Source organism: Copadichromis virginalis, linkage group LG17 (assembly GCF_057382275.1).
Source record: "Copadichromis virginalis isolate Kocher_CV1m ecotype Utaka linkage group LG17, C_Virginalis_male_GT1.1, whole genome shotgun sequence".
Lineage (NCBI taxonomy): Eukaryota > Metazoa > Chordata > Actinopteri > Cichliformes > Cichlidae > Copadichromis > Copadichromis virginalis.
This window is the reverse complement of record NC_140634.1, coordinates 39,876,716-39,898,619: the sequence shown is the minus strand read 5'-3', so window position 1 is coordinate 39,898,619 and position 21,904 is coordinate 39,876,716. Positions and strand designations below refer to the sequence as shown.

The following is a 21,904-nucleotide window of genomic DNA, read 5'->3' as shown; positions in this document are numbered from 1 at the left end:
TATGATGACAGTATGAATAGCAGCATAATATAATGACAGTGACGGTATGGAATAGGTTCAGTTGTTTTTGTGCTTATTTACTACGGTGATAGCTCTGGGAAAGAAGCTATCCCTGAATCTGTTTGTCCTGGTTTTATGTGACCTGTACCGTCGGCCTGACGGTAATAGTTCAAACAGTTGGTTGCTGGGGTGAGAGTGGTCCTTGATGATATTGCCAGCTCTGCTGAGGTACCGAGAGTTTGCAGTGACCTCCAGGCTGGGCAGAGAGCAGCCAGTGATCTTCTGGGCTGTGTTGATGACCCTCTGCAGTACTTTCCTGTCTGCAGCTGAGCACCCTGCATACCATGTTGTTATGCCGTACGTTAGGATGCTCTCTATGGTGGCTCTGTAAAATGTCACCAGCAGCCTCTCCTCCAGGTTGTTCCTCCTGAGCACTCTCAGAAAGTGGAGACGCTGCTGGGCCTTTTTTTTTTTTTACCACCGCCGTGGTATTTGTAGTCCAGGAGAGGTCATCAGATATCTGCACGCCCAGAAACCTCATGGACTGTACCCTCTCCACACAGCTCCCGTGAATGTAAAGTGGGGCCGGGTCTGCTCTGCCCTTCCTGAAGTCCAAGATAAGTTCTTTAGTTTTCGTGGTGTTCAGTTGGAGGTTGTTAACTGAACACCACTCAGTCAGTCTGTTGACCTCATCTCTGTAGTCCGACTCATCCCCCCTTGAGATGAGTCCAACCACTGTGGTGTCATCCGCGAACTTTATGATGGTGTTTGAGAGATGGGTAGGGGAGCAGTCGGATGTGTAGAGCGTAAACAGGAGGGGACTCAAAACACATCCTTGTGGAGACCCGGTGCTGAGTGTGATGGTGCTGGACCGGTGGGGGCCGAGTCTGACAGACTGTGGTCTATTTGTCAGGAAGTCCTTGATCCAGAGGCAGATGGGGGTGGAGAGTCCCAGGTGAGACAGTTTCTGGACCAGGATCTCCGGGATGATATGATTGAATGCTGAGCTGAAGTCCAGAAAGAGCATTCTCACATAGCTTCCTCGGTGCTCCAGGTGACTCAGCGCAGTGTGGAGCGCTATGGTGATAGCGTCCTCGGTGGAACGATTTGTCCTGTAGGCAAATTGGTGGGGGTCCAGAGTGGGAGGCAGACCGGCCCTGATGTGCTGACAGACCAGTCTCTCAAAGCACTTCATCACTACAGGCGTAAGTGCAACAGGCCTGTAGTCATTTGGGCTGGCCACAGCTGTCTTCTTGGCGATGGGGATGATGGTGGAGGTTTTGAGGCAGGGCGGGACGGTGTTTGATGACAAGGAAAGGTTGAAGATTTTAGTGAAGACTCCGGTCAGTTCGTCAGCACATGCTCTGAGAACCTTTCCATGTATTCCATCAGGACCTGCCGCCTTCCTGGGATTCACTGACCTTAGAACACACCTCACTTGGTGCTCCCTAAGTGTTAGTGTGCCAGTGCTGGGGGCGGGTGGAAGTGGTGTGGCAGCTGAGGGCTTGGTCGTCTCAAAGCGGGCGGAGAAACGGTTTAGATCCTCAGCCAGTGAGGCATCAGTCCTAGATGTTGCCTGGTTATTGCTTCTGTAGTTGGTAATGTGATTGATCTCCTGCCACATTTTTCTGGGGTCGTTGTCAGCAAAGTGATCTTCAATCCTCCTCCTATAGGCAGCCTTAGCTTTCCTGATGCCTCTACTCAGGTCTGCCCTGGCCGCCCTATACGCAGCCCTGTCCCCTGACTTGAAGGCAGTGTTGCGGCTTTTTAGGAGGGATTGCACTTCGCTATTCATCCAGGGTTTTTGATTTGGAAACACCCTGACCCTTTTGTTGACGGTGACATTGTCAACACAGTTCCTGATGTATGAGAGTACTGTGTCCGTGTACTCCTGGAGGTTGTGGCTGGAGAATAAATCCCATACAGTTGTTGAGAAGCAGTCCTGCAGTTGAGAAAGGGCTCCTTCAGGCCAGGTTTTTATTGTCTTTGTCTGGGGCTTTGTTTTTCTCAGCAGGGGGGTGTAGGTGGGGGTGAGGGACATGCAGAGGTGGTCAGATCCAGCCAGGTGGGAGAGGGGTGTCGCTCTGAAAGCATGCCTGATGTTTGAATAGACATGGTCCAAAGTGTGTTCTCCTCTCGTAGCAAAGTCCACGAACTGGACAAATTTAGGAAGCACAGTCTTTAGGCACGCTTTGTTAAAGTCGCCGGCGACAATAAAAACCCCATCGGGGTGGGCCAGCTGTTGTTTGTTTATGGTGTTGAGCAAGAGGCTGAGAGCCGTGCTAACGTTAGCATCCGGCGGTATATAAACAGCTATCACAATAACTACTGTAAACTCCCTCGGGATGTAAAAAGGTCTGCACGAGACTGCCAGAACCTCCAAATCAGGAGAACAGTGTGTGTGAATGATCCTGCTGTTACAACACCACTCGTTATGCACGTAAACACATAGCCCCCCTCCTCTGCTTTTACCTGAGTTGCTGTTTCTGTCATGCCGGTGTAGCGTGCGGCCTGCTAACTCGACTGCAGCGTCGGGAATCAGCGGGTGAAGCCACGTCTCCGTAATAAGAATAATGCTGCAGTTACGTGCAAAGCTTGTGTTGGCTATCTGTAGCTCCAATTCGTCAAGTTTGTGGGTGATGGATCTGGCGTTCGATAGGAAAAGGCTCGGAAGTGCTGGCCGGTGTGGATGTTTGCGTAGCCTAGCGTCTGAGCCCGACCGGCATCCCCTCTTCTGCTTTCTTTCCCTCCGTCGCCTTCTACGCTTGCTGGGCGGGCAGACCATCCACGGTGACCCTGGCGGTCTCGCTATCTCCACCAGGATGTTGTGTGTTCGCTGATAGTCGCCAGAAACAGACAAACTATATTTAAAACCTAGGTCAATTAGGTTCTGGCACTGGCATAACAAAGCACTCACATGCTGGTGAAGCAACAGAGCAGTATTTGACCTCTGATTGAGGAGCAGCGCTCTGGATCTGGTTAAAGATTGCAGAAGCCACCGCAGAAGCCACAGCGGGCTGAACCGCAGCCAGACCAAAGCTTGATTTTTGTGGAGCCGTGTTTCCTTGGGCCCACTGTTACTGCGTGCTCGGTGTAGGCTTCCAGCTTCATATTCATTCTTTTTTTTCTGCGTATGGTTGCACGAGATTACGTTTATGACATTAATGTGTTGAGTGAACCACAGTTTGTTTGTGTGTCTCTTTCTTTCCTCATCGAGCGCCAGGATTGAGTAAAGGTTGTTGTGGGTTCAGGGTCTTAGATGTTTCCATTACAAACTGTGGAGAACAGATGCTGGTGCAGAGCATGGAAGAAGGCCTGGGCCCAGAAAAGTCCCAAACATGAGCTCTTAGCAGTCAGCTATGTAATGAGACATGCCTGGGAACTGCTCCTCTCACATTACTAATGATTTGGACATCTTGTGCTTGTCATTTCCTCTTAGACAAACTTCTTTGCTTACACAGGGTAACTGCATCAAACTATGCAAGTGAAAGGGAAAAAGCCTGCGTTGAGGGAATAAGAGAGGCTGCTGGTTTTTGTATGATGGGCAAAGTGGACTCCAGATGTTTTCTGCTAAAGTTTAGTTCTTAGGAAAACGATGACAGCCCCCATCTCCAGCTCACAGAGAGTCGTGGCTTGTCATCTAAGAACCAGACAGTGGCAGACTAAAAGGTAAAAATCATTTTATTATTTGGTCACATGGCTGCTCAGACACGTTAAATATGATTTAGGGCCGCTGCTCACTGATGCTGAACCGAACTGCATCTTTGTAAAATGGATTAAGGGATAGGACTGTTTCAGCTGTTTTATTGTAATTGCTAGAAGCTGAAAGTGTAATGAACATAAAGCGTGATTAACCGTCCACGTCTACTCCCGCTGCCTGAAAGAAGCTTCTTATTACGTTGCTGTTTCTCGTGTTGTGCTTGATTAAGAGCTTCGGCCAAAGGAAACACAGCTTCCGCGAGGAACACTCGACTCTGTCAAAGCTAGATACTGGTATTTTATTAAAACCAGTATATTTGCCAGTTCTATTGATTGTGATCATCTTCGACTCAAAAAACAAATGAGATGGGCCTAAGCAGGGTTTAAGCTGTTTAACAAAGGAGGAGAAAATGCCTTTATTTGATAAAGTTGTGCAGTTTCCATTGGCGTGAGTTTTATTTGTTAATGCAGGCTGCACTAAAAGGAACTGATAAACACATAATCCTGAGTAATTGGTCCCATCGATTCTTATTTAGCACATAGCAGTAGTTAGCACGGTATTCCCTTGTTTAATTTTTATTTTTTTAAATGTGAAAGTCCCTCGTTTGCCCCCGTTGTGTTTTCATTTCTTTATTTTTTAATGTTGGCCCCGTGGTCTCGCAGACAAACACAGCCACAGCCCCGTGGAACAGAATGTCGCATCCAATATCCTGGTGCCAGAGGTGATGCAGCTAATTTGGTGGTCAGTCAGTGACATGGCTAACAAACAAAGCCCTCGTTGGTCCTGGAGGGCAGGAAGCTCTGCTCGGCTGCGCAATGCTCTGTTCTTCATTGTGAAAGACCAGGAGTTGTTGCCACAAGGGACTAATGCAGCCTAAAGCCTTGGGATCTTCACCTTACTGCGGTCTGCAACTCTGGGTGTGGATATTTTGGTGCACATGAAGTGAGGGTGGGCTTTTAAAAACAGTAACGGCGACAAAAACAAATCTGTCCTCCATCCATTGTTTCATGGATTAAATGCTTTTTGCATTTCTAATAATATACATGTGAGATCTCTGAGATTATGGAGTCAGGCTTGATATGCAAATTTAAAAAGTTAATGGGTATTCAGATTAGTCAGTGTCGCTTATAAAAACAAATCTTGATGTTGTGTTACATAAGTTTTGATACGTGCACAGCCCCGCCCCCTGCGGTGACCCAAGTCACATGTTAACCTGCTGTGTAAATCACACGAATGGAAACTAAACTGTGAGACATTTTATTTAGACATTTATTTCTGACTCCTTTGAGGAAACACGGTCATTTTACTTTCCTCTGGTCACTCTGTGAGACTTTTGCATTTTAGTTCAGATCCAGAGTCACACAGTAACTCAGCAGTCGAGGCGACGTTAAAAAACACGGCGTAACTTCCTGGTGGTAAAGAGCCGCGTTCTAAAATATGCGTGCTCTCAAACGGATAACGATTTCTATTGGCTCCGATCCGGCTACGTGAGTGTTTTTAACTTTAAACGGTACTCAAAAAGTTATAATTCTCCAATTGTTTACCAGTTACACTTGGAAATATACCCATAATTAGACCGTTGTTGATGCAGTGATACGAGGGGAAACGCAGTCTGAAGATAGACAAACCAGTCTAAATGAAATCTCTTGATTTCCTTTCACACGTTATGCATTCAGTTTCTAAGTGATTTTAACTGAGGTGTGATGGTGGTGCAGCGTTTTGAAAGGCTGTGAATGTAGTGAGCGTGCGCCTAAACCCCCAGGGTCCCCTGTGCTGAACGCCTGGGGGGTTCTCTCCTTCACACAGCCTGCTCCCTGACACACTGAGCTGGTTCTGAGGGATCACACAGCTGTCTTAAATGCAGCTCTGTTTTTGCATACTTTGCCCACACGGTTTTGTCTTTCTTTACACAGTCAGCAATTTGTCAATATACCTTGTTTATTCTCAGTGATTGACAGTACGAATTGGTTTTACTTTAGCATGGGGGGGGGCAGTTTCTTTTTCTGTTGGTAGCATGAATGTCTGTCATTCTCCTTTTATCATTGAAATTGGAGTTTATCTTTTACAAGCCTGAGTGGAATGTATTTGTTTTTCAAGTGATTATTAGCATCCTCCTCGGCTGCCGTCTCCGGCTGATGAAATGAGCACATCAAACGGTGCTCTGTGCTAACGAAGCCGTGCAGGCTGGATGGCTGGCTGCCTCCTGCCTCTTACTGTAAGGCACCTGCTGAAGTGACAGACTGGCAACAAAGGGTCCCTCGCCGTCAGTACCGCTGTAGAGTGGGTAGGACAATGGAGCAGAGAGGTGGCCTGGGCTTTTAGCCGCGTGCCAACTCGTGTCCAAAGCACACAGGAGCGACGGAGCACGAGGGGGAGGAGGTGGGGAGGAGGAGAAGAGCAAGGGACATGGATAAAGAGGAGGAGAGTGGCTGACACCTGCTTGTGCTTGAGCTCTTTCCTCAATGGTGAACATCTTTAGACAGTGGTGGAAAATGAAAACGAGATGCGCGGGTATACAAACGCACAGGTGTGCGTGCGCGGGGAGACGCACAAACAAACAGGAAGACGGAGGAGAGTCCCGCGTCGTTAATGGGATTACTGGGTCATGGAGGTGGGATGAAAGTGTGTTATGTAGAGGCTGCAGTAGGTGGATTGTACGTGTAAAGCAGAGCGCTGGATCGTGGGGAAATAAATCAGATTAGGCCTCACATGAAGCGCGGCTAACCGTGCTGTGCTCTTTACTTCTGCAGTGAAATAATCATGAGGCTATAAAAATCTGAAGGTGAAAAATGTAAAGCGTGACTATAAATAGTCAGCAAGCCACATTATGGATCGCCGGCCTTTGTAGCGTCTCGGTGGACCAACGCGCAGTTCTTTGTCTTAATTTCCTTTTTTAAATATTATTTTTCTGTCCTCGCTCCACCAGTAAGAGGGTGGAGGTTTGTAACAGCATCACAAGCATTACAAGCACACATTTCTACGTATAAAAAATGAGGATTATTATTATTATTATTATGGTTGTTATTTATTTTTTCCATCGATGGCTCGTAGATGTGAAACGGAGCTTAAACCTCTGCTTGTTCTTGAACAGCGAGTCCTGTCTGGTGTCGGTGTTGTTGTTTGGGTCTGTTGCCTGACTGACTTCATGCTTTTGTCACCAGATATGAGGAAATGGAAATTTCTAGATAGAGGGAGCATGTAATCTGTTTGGCTGCCTTTTTTCCACAGTTTTCCTTTTATCACACTGTTGATTTTTTCAGGACAATCTAATGTCCTAACTTCCTTTTTTTTATTCCATCGAGTCTTAGACTGTCTTGCTCGAAGACCTCAAAGCCCGGCTCACGCTGAGGTATAATTGGTCTTCTACCCCTCTCTGTCTGTCTCTCAGCTCACGGTCCAATGAACACGAGTGCCTGCACATTTGTGCTAATGATTTTGAATAGTGATTAGAATGAATTGGAAAGTGTGCTGCTTCTGTAGTATCTGGACCCCTCCATCATTAGTGGCTCTCTTCCTCTTCTCCTCTTTCTGTGTCATCACTGTTAGTGTAGCAGGGGTTTTGAGAAGAGGCCCGGGGTGGGCTTTCATGAGCGCAGACTCAAAGGTTTCTCCATTTCTTGTAATCATGGACACCACTCTTCCAGCACTTTCACTGTCGTCTTCTGGCTCCTCAAAGATGCCTTTGATTCTCTCACATCGTGCACTCGGGCCGGATAGTGTCACGTTATATTTTTCCTCTTTACCCCCCCCAATCGCTTTCCTCTTCTTCTTAAACCCGAGGTCATCGGTTTGCGTTCGTATTTATTGTCCTGGGATGGAGAGCTGATTGTGCACTCTGCTCTTTGAGACTGCTAAATTTCAGGACCCTTCCCCTTCACTTTTCCCTTCATCCCTCCTCCATCCCAGTTTGCCTTGATCCACCTTTTTATAATCATCTCCCTCCCTTTAGCTCTCTTTGTTTTCGCTGTTCTCCTGTTTTAAATGATTTATGCAGAAAGGAGGAAATGAGGATTAAAGAGGAGCTGAAGCCAGTGCCAATGTCTGTGGCACACACCGACTCTTTCAGGACCACGAGCACATCAGGGCTAACAAGCTGCTTTTTTCTGTCTGCTGGCAGTTTTCATAGTTTTGCATCTGTCCCTCTCTTTCCTGCACAATCCCGGCTTTATCCCTACTCAGTTTTCCAACTTACACTCAGCTTCTTCCCATTTGAATGAAGATGTGCTTTTTCTTATCAAGGTTGGGAAAGTTGTTGTCAACTATGTTACAGAAGTTTTCTCTCAGCCTTTTGGTAAAAGGTTTACATGGTTCACTGTTCAAACAGGAACTTCTTTTTGCACAGTTTTGCACAATTCTTCGAGACGATCAAACTAGGGCTGAGCGATATGGCCTAAAACCCATATTGTGGTATAATTTGAAGCATGTGCAGTAACGATATGCATCGCAATATATTCTTTTCTTCTGTATATACATGCAAAATGACTGAGCAGTATAGCATGCCATTTTAAGAACATTTACTGTGCAAAACTTTTCTTAAAAATTTGTAAAATTACAAAACTTTTCAAATAATTTTTAAGCTTTAACAGATCTTTTTTCCAAACAATGTAACACAAAATTCTTAAATACCAAATAAAAATGAAGATAAATGTGCAAACATGTGGCGGTCCAAGGCCTGCCCTGACTAGTATGACGTGTCTGCTTCAGAGCAGCTATTCCTTTTGTTTGTCATGGAAACTGCATTGTCTGCATATCTGCTGAGAGTGGACACAAAGTGCTCTGCATGCACATGACTTACAACAACACAATCACTCTTTAAGTATAAGCAGTAATCTAATGTTAACAGCAGGTATTGTAGCCTCATTCCATCATCGGTGAACTGTGTTCGTAGACAGGTTAAAAGTAGGCTGGGGCAGATCTCTGCCCCCTCTGAGCTTCCATACTGACCATTCTTCAAGCTCCAAAATTCAGCCATGTTCGTTTACACAAAGAGTCCAAAGCTTTAAAAAACTGAGTGGATTCATTGTTTTTCTCCTGAAATGAACGCCCTTCTTCTTGGAGCTGTGTTGATGCCACCAGGTCAATCCATGAGTGATAGTGTTCCCGTTTGTCTGCTTGTTTATTTGCTTCTTCTTTCTTTGTCCTGTACAGGTGTGTGTTACTGCACTGCCAACGTGTTTGGGATCATTGTCATGCTGAAGCCTTCCCAATTAAACACCTGCCAGATGGCATTGCATGGTGGATCAAAATTTCCACCATATAATCCCATCTGGTACTTTCTGCGTTGATAATTCCATAAATTTTTGACAAGATCCCAACACCACTGGCTGAAATCCTGATTTTCAGTCCAGTTCTTCTGTAATTTAGCAAAGCTTTGCCCTTTTTTCTTGTTTCCTTTCCTTAAGAATGGCTTCATGACAGCCGCCTTTCCACTGAAACCTCGCTAATGAGTGAAAATTTGTTAAAAACCAGCCAGAGGACGGAGGAAAACTTTGAAAGATATTTAGAAATCTATTGCTCAAGACAAGCGTAGGAATGAAAGAAGCTAAATATAAGGAAACGAGGCGTGGCTCAAGACTATTTCACAGCAGTGTAAAAGCAGGAAACAGGGCTAAAAATGCAAAAAACAAAAACAAGATTTGAGATGGGAATAAAAATAAAAAAAAGGCAAATTAACAAATCTGTTGTGTGCTGGAAGTGTGAGAACAAATAAAACTGTTCAGTCCGCCTCGCTCGGTTTTTCTCCTCTTTCATATAATTACCTCGGTGTGATGGGCCCACTGTGAGAATGCTGGGCTGGAGTCTCACATTAGATGGAACGCAGTCAGAAAACAGTGTTTGTTTTCATTGAGTGGTTGGTGGTCTGCACGGAGACGGTGTTTTCAGTTTCCTCTGAAAACACCGTCGGTCTTTCGGATGGACTCACGGCGTCTCGGAAACAACATGTTCATTTACATTTCATAGACGATCTATAGTGGTGAAAATGTTTGTGCAGAAATAATTGTAATAAAGTCAGCCTGACAGAATATCAGTGTAAAAGGAAGATCTGTGAAAAATAAGGAAACGATAATAAAAGTAAAATTCTCATTCCAGGCAAACGCCAGTCGTATGTGTGTCTACATATTTAGCATAAAATGGCTCTGCTTGTCTGTCCTGTTGTGTATTTGCAGCTGTCTCTCACCAAAGGTCCAAATGTGACTCTGACATCTATGAATAGGTAGAGGATTTAGCTTTTAGCTGTTACCAGAAAGGCAGCCACCATTTCTCACCCGCATGACAGAAATGCAAGCAAGAGTGGCACATTGAGCTTCCATGTGTTTTGAAAGTCAGGAATTCCTTCCTGTCTGTGGCGAGCAACCTTTCGGGGATATCGAGACAGCGAGAGGAACAGTTAAGAGGAATGTGCGATGAAAGGTCAGCGTGATGAAGCCGGTTGTGTTTTTGCGCAGTCACTGCTACGGTTTGCATATTTTCCCCTGTTTACGCCTCCTGATCGAGTTAGATTTGTTAATTGTGTTGTTTCCTTGTGTGTGTTAATCTAACGTGGCAGTCTTAATTGATCTTGTTAACGTGGGATGTAGGAGGCGAAAGAACGTCCTCTGATGCCCTGCGGTTATTTTGACACTCAGGCGGTTAGAAACACAAGATGGTTAGGGAGCGAAGGAAGGGTGCCAGCCTCAATCTAACACAGCGCGGGGCTGAAGTGCAAAGAATCACGGCAACAGCCGCGAAGGCCAGCTGGGCGGGTGACTCGAAAGTCCACTGTGACCGCGAAATCCAAATGTCACGACACGCAGCTCGTTCAAACTAAGAGGCCGACTTCACCTGGTATTAAAATATCCTGTAATAGATAAAAGCTCTTGAGTGATGATGTACTGATACTGATTTTAAAGTGTGGGTGATAGATGCACAGATCAACAGCCTTTCAGGAACTCTTCACACTACGAACATTTTGCTTGTGCAAAATTACTATGGCACAACCGTTGGATATTGATATTGGTATTTGTTCTGGGTCAATATTCTGATACCAATCAAAAAGAGCAACATATGATGTAGGGCTGATGTACCGGTGCGGCCTGAGGCTCTGTCCAGATGTTCATGGGTATCTGAGTAAATGTAGCCTTTTCTCTGCTTTGTTAACGCTCTGTTAGGACCTCCAGGGTGATTTTCACCTCCTTTTGACTTTTCAAACGACCTTGAGTGCGTCTGTCTGTTTAACTTATTGGTGCTGCACGTTTGTGGCTTGAAATGTTGATGGTCAAACAGTCAAACAACCTTTCCAGGTGTTTATAAAAACCACCACAGCTGGTTGTTTTCAAAAATACTTTTTCTCCAGCAGGTTTATTAATGAGTCAGGATCATTTAGCGTTTAACGCTGTTCTGCATTTAAAAATGTCAACCTTATTAATAAATGATCCATTACATAAGTGAAGAGAGTCGTATTGCCAGCATAGCCGATGTAAATCCATTGGAAACGGGGTTGAGTAAATAATTTTGCGATCTTCCAAACTTACACGAACATCAAGAAAAAGCTAATCTGTGATTTTAGCACAGCAATAATTGCAAATGATGTGTTTGCTCAAAGTGCATAGACACACATCATAAAAATATTAAACTGCCCAAAGAATCTGTGTGTCAACCTATTAATCAGTTATATGGTTAGATAGCTATATAATTGCTCGATTGATCAGATGATTGATTGATATACACACAGAGACTGCTTTTCAGTGTTATTCTCATCTACATTACACCGGCACATTTTAATTGGCCCAGGGAGGCTCAATGCAACAGAGACAAGAGACTGTGACCAATACACGAGTGACACACCAACAGATCTGCAAACCGGCTTTGGAGGAAAAACATGCAAATGGCCCACTGTGAAGTGTGCTTTCTTTCCCTCCTGTGTGGAACTTTTCTTTTTACGTGTGTGTGTGTGTGTGTGTCCGCTTGAGTGCTATTCCTGTGAATAAGTCCCTAAGAAGACAAAACCATGGTTGAGTTGTAATTCCTGGTATTTCTTTTATCCTCTGTTCCTAATCATTAGTCATTTGCTTCCTATCAACGAGCAGTCTGCATGTGTGCACGTGTGTGTACACGTGTGTGTGCACGTGTGTGTGCACGCTTGTCCTTGGCTACGTTTTTGTGATGCTGAAAACATACAAATATCTCACCTCATGTGTTGCCTCGTGGATGGCACACGGTTTGTGTTAAACAGGCGGGTATCTCGTGTAAATCACAAGTAATTCTGTGTTAATTTTGGAACGGTGAGTGTAGACTGGAATCATAAGCTAATTTCAAGTGTGAATATAATTGTGCATCGTAATTTTTAAAGCTGTAAATTATTCATTCAGGTGATTTTTTTCTATTATTGCATTGTCTGTGACGATGAGGCAAGCAACTTGTTATGCTGCTCAGGCAAGTAGCTAAGCCACATGCCAGGACGTGCAATTAAAGAAAAACATGGCATATATACATACTGCACCTCCTCACCCTGAGGTATTTCTCGGAAAAGAAAAAATAAAGTGGAATTGCTTAAACCAGTAACTGGTGTAACCTGCAATTCCCAGGAAAGGATCCTTGGGAGAATGCCAAGCAGCTTTATCTCTGCCGAAGCTCGGCCACGGCGCAACTCGAGAGGGACCCAGACAAAGAGTATCATATCCAAAGACGTGACCTAGGTTTCAGCTGCTGAAACTCAACACCGGGGCAACCGTCACTCCTTAGTTTGATGCTGCAGAACGAACATTGCTCCACATTTGAATACAATTTAATCGTACTGTTGAAGGGAAATGATCGACTTTTGTTTCACCTGATGATCAGCGTTGCATCGTCTAACCGTGAGTCCTGTTTTGTTTGTGTGATTCGCAGAGGTGTACGGGATCAAGCTCCTAACACCATGGATATGGACACGCAGCCACAAGGACAGCAAGCAGCTGTGCCAGTGTTTCAACCCCAGGTAACCCCACACAGATGCACACTGCAACACCAGTCAGAAGGACTTAGGATCTGAAGTAGGATGCAGACTAAGATAAAAATGGAATTACTCAGCCTCGGCATCCTGTGGTCAGCACCTGTCTTAGCCTTTATTTAACAGATGTGTTCAATGCCGTTTAGTTTGATTATAGATTGAAAAATGATGGGAAATTCCTTCATCTGTTGTATTCCTCCTAATTCCTGTTTTAAACTGTAAATATTTCCTGCTCATCTCTTCTCTCTGCATCAATCAAGATGTATCTTTCAGCCTGATCTTCATTCAGACCTCTGTAGCCTGTGTAAGACAGACAGTGGATGAATGTTGAGTTGTTACTATTGATCAGAGATCTGGAGGCTGGCGGAGCCCGGCCTCCTCGCAAGCCTCTTTCGGTTCGATACAACTCAAGTTTGCTCTGTGCAGATCAGGCCGCTGTTGGATTTTAATATCGTCTTCCAACTTCAGGCGCATTGATTTCTTTACAGAAGGATGTTTTTGCCTCCATAAGTATTGAATAGACTTTAAACAAAGAAGATCATCCATATGCCCCTGAGTAAACGTGGAATCTTTTTGAGAAAGAAGCACTAAAAATAGGCTCCGTACTCGTTGTTGTTTTTGTTTCATTATTTTATCTGTTTATTTTTTCAATGCGTATGCAAGGGCACGGCAACATTAACACTGGAACTGCCAAGGGGCTTGATTATTCTGAGATTTGTAATTGCAAAATTAAGGATAATTGGGTTGCACACAGAAGAAAGTCAGATAAAAGCGCTAATAATTAATTTGACTTAGGCAACTGTCCCCCCACGCACACATACAGTAGATCTCCAGCTGATCTCCCAGCAGTTCGTTACGTGTTGTTGTTCAGTCTTAATGATCTCTTTCTCTCTCGCTCTGTGTTGTTCCATCTATTTCCAGCAGTTTACATCAGTGTTAATTCTAGGCTCACCTCTTTCGCTTAGGTACTCGGGAGCACGGTGAACTTTCCATATTGCATCATTTTTTCAGTCTCACAGAACATGTTTGAACCGATTCCACATTCAGCGGAAGATGGAGTCAGATTATGCAGATGACTGTCTAACCAGCATCCAGATGGGTGTCTTTCAACAAGTCCTGTATCCGTTTCACAGTTTTCCTAAGGTTCAGTCTACTCGGCAGCAAAGGGAGAAAAAAACCCTACCAGCCTCTTCCTGGAGAAATCTGAATTGTATATGTGATGAAGGATATTCTGTATCACTTGCAATATAATTTCTCTTGGTCCCGGAGGTATGATGCATATGCATTAGTTAAACGAGATGAGCTGGTAAGATGTGCATTTTTAATGGTGCTTTTGCTCTTGAGTGAGTGGGAGGGTTAGTGGGGACCCCCCCACCCTCCACCACCATCCCCCCGGAGTTTGATCGTCACTGCAGAGTTTGACAGACACAGATCTGTCTGTAAGCGCTGAGACAAGGTGGTGTGGAAGGAGAAGAAGAAGCACCTTTGGGGTGAATCCTGCCGGTTTGACTGCCTGCCTGGCTCGCTGGCTGACTGGCTGAGGATGAATATTGCATGGTGCTTTCTCAAGGGGGCTGGTGACTGGTGAGAGTGGGAGTCGCTCCCCCCCCCTCACCGCAGGGCTGCTAGTTGCCGTGTCTGTCTCTTCTTGTGTTCCTGGCTGTCTTATCGTATATCCGTCTCTGTCTGTTTTGGACTACAGCCGAGCTAATTCCACATATTTTGTAAACACTGTTTTCGTGTGAAAATGACGTTGTCCTCAGCACAGTCTGATAGTATTTTGGTCGAGATCTCTCGAGACCGTATTTCTTCCTGTTTTGAGATTAAACTGACATTACTGATGACAAAGCTCTGCATCACAGCCAACATCTGGACAGTGGTGAGAAAGAAAGTGTATTCATGGAGTCTTGGATTAAACATCTGGAGGGCTTAGCTGATAACTTAGTTATTTTAATATATGCACTTTTCATTTTTATATTATGTTAACAAGATGAAGAGTTTTGGTTTTATAATTGTGAACTGGTCTTCTTCTACTTTTTCACTGGTGTCCGCGTCGCAGGTCATTTTCTCTTTCTTCCTTTTTTGCCTTTGATTTTTCTGGTGTTACTGTTAAGTCTCCACATCCACAACAAAGAGACGTGCACCCACTGATTATTAACTCTGGAGTCTATTTTTGAAAACCTCTGCTGTCTAAAAAGCTGTTCACTGCAGGATAGCATGCCAGAGCAGAGTGACGAGCTTTCAACTTTAGCCTTCCTCGTACGTCTGTGCCCCGAGTTTCTCTTTCCTGGCGTCTGCGTGCCTCTCAGTCTCTCTCCATGTGAGACATCACCTCTCTGCTGCCGCTGGCCTTTCTGTGGCAGCCGTCGGCACTGCTGGGCTGTCACGTCGGCCCTCTCTTCTCTGCTGCTTGTCCCCCACTGCCCCCCACCCTATCTTTATCCCGTCTTCCCGTTCCCTCTTCCACTCTCCATGTGTCTTGTCAGTTGTGTTTGGCAACGGTGTCATTATCGGGCAGCCCATATCACACCTCCTCCAATGAGCTGTCTGTCTGCTCCCCGTCTGTCTCTCGCTCTACTTTCCTCTCTCCTTTGCAGTCCCCCTGCTAGCTCGTGGTGGCTGTGTGTCACCTTTATACCCGAGACATTCTGTCCCTCACCGGCGTTACCCATAATGCCTTGCACAGCTGCCACTTTATCTTCATGCCCTGCAGCTTGTCCTCAAGCTGGAATAATGTGAATGATGTGAGCGTGCTGTGAGACTTGACCAGTATGTTTTATTTTATTTTATTTTTTAGACAACAACACTGATGTTGCTGATTATCAGTAATTGGGGACACTAAAAGTCAATATTTGGAAACATTTACAGTTAAAAATCTTTGGGCCAAAATTTAGAAGAGCTCAAAACTTAGTTTCAGTTATTTAAATAACAACAATAGCGCGACATTCAAAGTCAGGCTGCTTTTTTATTGATACCTGCTGTAGTAATATTATGAACTAATTGCAAAAATAGCCTATTTATGATTACACTGCTGTCTGTGGTTACATTGTAGTCACTGTGGACCCAGATGATGATGATGATGATGATGATGTGCAGTAGCACTAAGTAAAAATGTAAAAACATTTACCAGTCCTTTAAGTTTGTACTTGGATCTGAAGTTGTTCTATTTTGACGAGTTAATTTTCTTCTTTGTAAAGCACCTCACCCGTCTCTCCTGTGCACACCTTCCCCTTCGCTCGTCATCGACTGAAGCGCCGGGTGGGAGACGTGATAAAAGAGCCTTTTCCCAAATGTGGTGACATTATGCTCTGTTTTTATTTTTAACATCCACCCTAAAGTGAGAAATATCCTCTTTCTGTTTCCTCTCATCTGATGATGACTGTGAGCGATCGGTGTAGCCGCGTGACGCACAAATGTAGTCCAGCCGCGAGCCTCTGTGCGCGCCCGTGTGTGTCCACGTGTGTCGCTGTTACAGGTGTTTGTTGCATGTGGAGGTACAACATCAAGCTATGGCTTTGCACATTTAATTAATAATGAATCTCGGCATAATGACACATTTTTTCAGTGCATCACTGGGGAAATGGGATCAAAATTGCCGTGATCGCCCAGCTGTTGCCATCCCTGACATCGTCGTCCGTCACCACAACCCCGACACAGACTACCCAAAACAAACTGTGTGACTCATATGAGCCCATTTTGCACCAATAAAAATAAAATGGTAACAGACTTAGAAGTTTTATTAATTTAAAAGATGTTGGGGACAAAAAGATAACATTGTATCTATTTGTTAATATTAAACATATTGCAAAGTGTTTAAAATTGCAGTAATGGGTGCTGCTTTACCTCAGTGGTTGAGGAGGCGACCACAAGCCGTAGAGCCAAATGCATCGTCTTCCACGACTCCCAGCTATTCGGTCTCCTCTTCAACATAACTGTCGAAAAAAGGATTCCCACCTTTACTTTCACTGCAGACTCGTGACCTGCAACCTTTCACGGAGCGTGTGGGTCAGACATTGATCGAGAGCGGTGACTGCAGATGGAAAGAGGCAGTTGCATCACAGCCATTTTTAATTTATTTCATCAGAAGTTTTATAAATAAGAGCAGAAGCTACTGAATCACAACTTCAACAGATAGCCAGGCTGTCAGTGTGACTGCTACACTTCATGATACAAAACATATATAGGAGAGAAACCTGTAAGTATATATTTTGAATGAGATGGTAACAGTATGTGTTGGATTATTGATACGTGAACTATTATTGATATAGTTCTGGGTATGGGTAAGACGACACGGCCTCCACATGCAAAAACATTTTGGGATAATGATATTTCAGTGTTTTATTTCTTTTTTGCTCTTCATGTGGGTCCATGCTGGAAAAGCACAATTTGGATTGTGATTGCGATACAAACATTTAAATTCAGGATGTACCATGTGTGTAAAAACAACAGCAGGATAAAGTGGTTGCATTACCATCAACGCATTTTCAGGTCGACTGTCAGAGGTGGGTCATATGGGTTCAACATTAAATTGTAATAATCGTATTTTTGACCACATGGAAGGAAAATGCTGAAAATTTTATTAATGCTTGCAGCTTGCAAGCAGCATTTATAAGTGCATGTAAATCCATGACACACTTCCTAATTCAAAGAGTGCCTGCATGGAAATTACAGTACAGTAGTCCTAAGACAGCATTATATCCAGCGGCACACAATAAGTCAAGTGTAAACAGAAAAGTAGTTTTACCTGGAAATTTGACATAGAAATGTAACTTTTCAACACTTTATCATTTTAGTTTACTCGATGGTGTGTTAGCCCAAAGCGGCTAAACAAGTTTGTCGTTTCCATGTTGAGCAAGAACAATTTTCTTGCATATTTTGCAAAGTGCTCTGCTTTTCAGGAGGCAGTTGAAGGAGCTTTCTTTCTAAGCACTAAATTGTCACCGGAGGCTTTTGCTCTCAGACATGCCTGGGCCTGAGCCGTTGCTGCCACGTTGTGTAGTGAGGTTTTTATTTGTACAACTTTACAGTATTATTGCAGCTCCGGTCACATACCAATGTTTCATTGACATAATATTGGTCAGTTTTTTAGATTGAGTGTTAACAGTAAGAGAGGGATGGAGATAAATTCATTTCCCACTTCCAGTGTAAACCCGCCTCGACGTTTCAGGTAAACGGGTGAAATTTCATAAACACGTAACCTGATCGTCATTGCTTTTTAAAATGATTTCCTTTCAACGTGAACTAATATGTGTAAAAAGAATAATGGGGACAGTTTTTTTTTTTAATGTGGTACTTATATTAACTTAGCAGTTGCACCATTTGCATTAGAAAAACAAAAATGGACAGTGCTCGGGCGCGGTCGGGGCTCGGTTCAGTCGACCGGTCTCGGCATTCTCTGGCAGATGTTGCACACAGACGCATAAATATAAATGCGAGCCCTGATTAACAACCACGTTTGTGTTTGAGGTCATGATATTTGTCCGTCACATGAACAGTCATATTTAGATCCAAAATCCTCCTCTCCCGTTTTTGGCCAGACCGTGACCTCTGCGTCACTCAGGGACGTTCCTCTGTGACTTCCTTTGTAGGTGTGTGTGGCCTTGTCTTTCAGCTGGGAGCTCCTGATTGTGTGACACCCATGTGCGGCAGATGAGACGGCCTGTCAGTCAGCTGTGGCCCGGCTGCCCTTTGAAGGCCAGGCCAGGGGGCGAAGAGGTGCCGCAAATGGCCTGTGAAGTTTACATACACTGCCCACTGCTAAACAGATTAGCTCTAATGAAGTGTCTAATGTCGGGGGCACTGGCTGACATAATCCTGCCTGGCAGCCCGGCCCCTTGGCTGCCAGAAAAGCCGCCCTCCCTCCAGCCCTCTCTTCCGCCCTCGCATGGCCTCTGCTGCCACCCAGGGCAACTCCACACGGGGAGGTGCCCACTGTTAATCACGCTGGACAGTGTGCGATCTGACATGCAAATGTAGGTCATTGCATATGTAAATGTGTGATTACGAGGCTGGCATGCCAGGACACATTAGCAAGACTGTGCTCTCAGCAGGCGGTTGTCACAGCGCTTTAGAGGCTCATGCTAACATTTGTCAAGCTACCACGCAGCGAATGAAAGCAATGCCCTCTTGTCCTCCCAGCTCCATCCTTTGCTCTCTCTCCCTCTCTGTCCATCCCACTGCAACTTTGCATCAGTGCTTCTGTCACATTATGCAAAATCATCTCCCAATATGGTTGCATATTCAGCGCAACACACCTTGGAGATAATAATGAGTATGTATAGGTTTAATTTAACTAACTCTCCATAAAATGTATGGATATAGATCTTTCAGTCAGATGTCAGTGTTTTCCGTGTTGTCGTAGTGAATCCTCGTAGTCCCCCCTTTAGACGTACGGTTGTGTTGAAGGGTTTGTTGTGGATTGTGGAAGAGTGCATCATCTGTGAGTCCTGACAGCTCGGGATGACGGCAGTGTCATGCTGAAAAATGCACACACCTCAGCGGTGTTAATTGGGCAGGGCATTTGATTGGCTCGCGCCTCTTCCTTTGGCTGTCAGCTGCGGAAAAACATTGAAAGGCATGAATCGGTGCCGCCCCCCCCCCCCCCCCCCCCCCAAAAAAAAAAAAAAAAAAATCATCCATTCTAGTGTTAACAATCCAGTTTGATATTGTGCTTCTCATCATTGTCTGAATTTCATGCCTTTTTATTCTTATTTTACTTGTTTTTTTGCAGAAATGATTTTTGGCCTTTGAATAAATTATTTCAGGTCATTTCTTTCTGATATATTCGTTGGCTTTAAGTGTTTTTTACTTTAACGATACCTCGTGCCTCTCTCAGGTCAGCTGCATCGTGTATGTTTTTCAGTGGGTGCCCACTGTAACTTTGTGTAGAGCGAACAGCTGTAATGACACACCCTTCCTGTGTGTTTTAGCACCCAGCAGATTCATTTTTGACCCTCTCCACCTTTTTATTTCCCTCCCCTCGGTCCTAGGTCACTCGCCCCCTGAGCTGCTCCCACAGCAGCGCTGGTGACATGCAGCATTCTGATATCTGTCACCTTGTGTTTGTTCCTGCTGACGCCTTTTACAAGTTTACCAAAAGGCTGGAAAGGTCACACAGCACGCTATGTGTATTATTCACACATTATATCCAAGGGGCTCATTCTGGTTTATTTTTGAGTGTTTTTAATTGCGGAGGTGAGTGACTCAGTAGGTACAATCACTCACGCAGTGAGGAGAGGTGTGGAGTACTTTGTTCTGTGGCCCAGTGCCAGACTGTCAGTGATGGGACTCGACAGATGAAGGGAGAGGATTTCACGGGTGCTGTTTGATCAAACACACAAACAGAAAAAACACTTGGATTAAATAATATGAAGCCTATATTTACGTGACTATTTTCCCGTCCTCATTGGAAAATAGTCAACTCACCTTTGCTCTGCTCTGTTTTTGCTACAGAACAGCGTGTTAGCCTCCCTGGATGTTGCAAGGTGTAAGTGCACGGTCTAATACAATATCATGTTACTGTAGTAATAAAGCATTACATTTGGCATACACGACATTAGGGCTGCCACGATTACGTCGACTATCAAAATCGTCGACGACTGATTTAATAGTCGACGCGTCGTTTGAAGCTTTGTAAGATCCTGAAAGACGCAGGAATAAGAAGCAGGATTTAAGAGTGTAATAACGGACTGAAACAGAAGATGGCAGCACTGCATGTACAAGGATGCCAGCTGCCGTTAAACCCCGAAGAAGAAGAAGCTGTGTCCCAGAATTCATAGCGCGGCCCAGCGCAGTTTCCAACAATGGCGGCAGCTACTTAGTTTTAATATTACTCTTATTATTCTTTCTGGGTCACAAAATAAACGTTTAACATATTTTCAGGCGAGAATGTAACTGTGTAAACCTCAAATATCGGCTCAGTTTATCAGGACACCGCATAGTTTCAAAAGCGCTCCGACGTTTTCGGAGACGTCTGTTACCCACTAGCTCGTTAGCGAGCCGGGGGCTAGGTCACTAGAGCCGTGAGAACACCGGACTCCCGGCAAATCGTTTTCAAACCCACCGCTGTCTTTCGCTACTCAGGTTAAACATGATATATGAGTCACTTAGATAACTTAACAATGTTATTGTTTGGCTTTTTTTTTTTTTAGTATTTTATTTGTTCCTGAGTAAATCGGTTTGGCTGAGATTAAAGTTATAGTTTTTACACAGCTGAATAAACGTCAAGCAGACAGCTGATTATCAGAAGTGTGAGATGCTCAAGAATTTACTCCGGTGTCCTGTTATATTTTAGATAGCAAGGAGTTTATTAAACTTCACCGAAACAATCTGCAAATTTCATTAAAATTTAATAAACTATCATCTTGTCTTTATTTTTAGTTAGCACAGACCTTAAACACTTAAAGCTGTAAGCTAATGATAGTTATATAAGAGCAGATGCTGCTGGTGCAATAAGCTGTAGTTTTACGTCCAATGGATGATGATCTGATTAGTCGACTAATCGCAAAAATAATCGGTGACTAGTCGACTATCAAAATAATCGTTTGTGGCAGCCCTACATGACATGATACCGTTTTGCTACCTTCAAAAAGTTGAATGATCGTGTCACACAGTGGAAATATAATCATTCCTGCCGGCAGGGTTTTTAGCGGGTTGCAAACACTATTTTTATTGTATACGGGGATTTTAGCTTGTATTTGGGGTTCTGACTGTGTTTTATCCTGAAAATAAATGGTGTGTTTGAAGCCAGCTAAGTTTCTGTGCTCTGAGCGCTGACCCACTCACTCCCCTTTCTGCTTGTATGTATACAGACGTGGTGGTGAAGATTTAGGTCCACCAGTTTAGCAGCTACAATCATCCTTGAAGACCTTTATGAGCATCTTTGGCAGCGTCTAACCCACATCCTCCAGCCCTCGTCTTTTTTATCTTTCAGTAATGCACAGATGGTTTCACCTCAGTGACAAACTAGTGGCAACAGCAAAAATCCTGCAAATACTTAGTTTTTTTATTTGTTTTTCTCTTACACAGAGAAAGAGAGAGTGTGTGTGCACGTGTTCATGGACTGATATCATGCGTGAATAGTTACTAGTTGTATTTTTCCTGTTTCCTCCAGAAACCGTTGCAGCCAGATATGGGCCATAATTCACTGGCTAACTTCCAGATTGAGAAGAAGATTGGACGCGGCCAGTTCAGCGAGGTGTACCGAGCGAGGTATCTGCTGGACAACACGTCTATGGCCC

The 21,904-nt window shown here is 44.4% G+C and overlaps 1 protein-coding gene across 2 annotated transcripts in view; it reads left to right on the top strand.

Moving 5' to 3' along the window:
* Positions 1 to 21,904, top strand: part of nek7 (NIMA-related kinase 7) — a 65,219-nt gene that overhangs the window by 11,506 nt on the left and 31,809 nt on the right. For both annotated transcript variants that reach the window (XM_085436126.1, XM_085436127.1), the window contains exons 2-3: positions 12,566 to 12,653; positions 21,778 to 21,904. The exon at positions 21,778 to 21,904 is cut by the window's right edge and continues 14 nt beyond it. In XM_085436126.1, the coding sequence (XP_085292252.1) occupies positions 12,594 to 12,653; positions 21,778 to 21,904 (187 nt within the window). In that variant the 5' untranslated portion in view covers positions 12,566 to 12,593. The remainder of the gene's footprint in view (positions 1 to 12,565; positions 12,654 to 21,777) is intronic.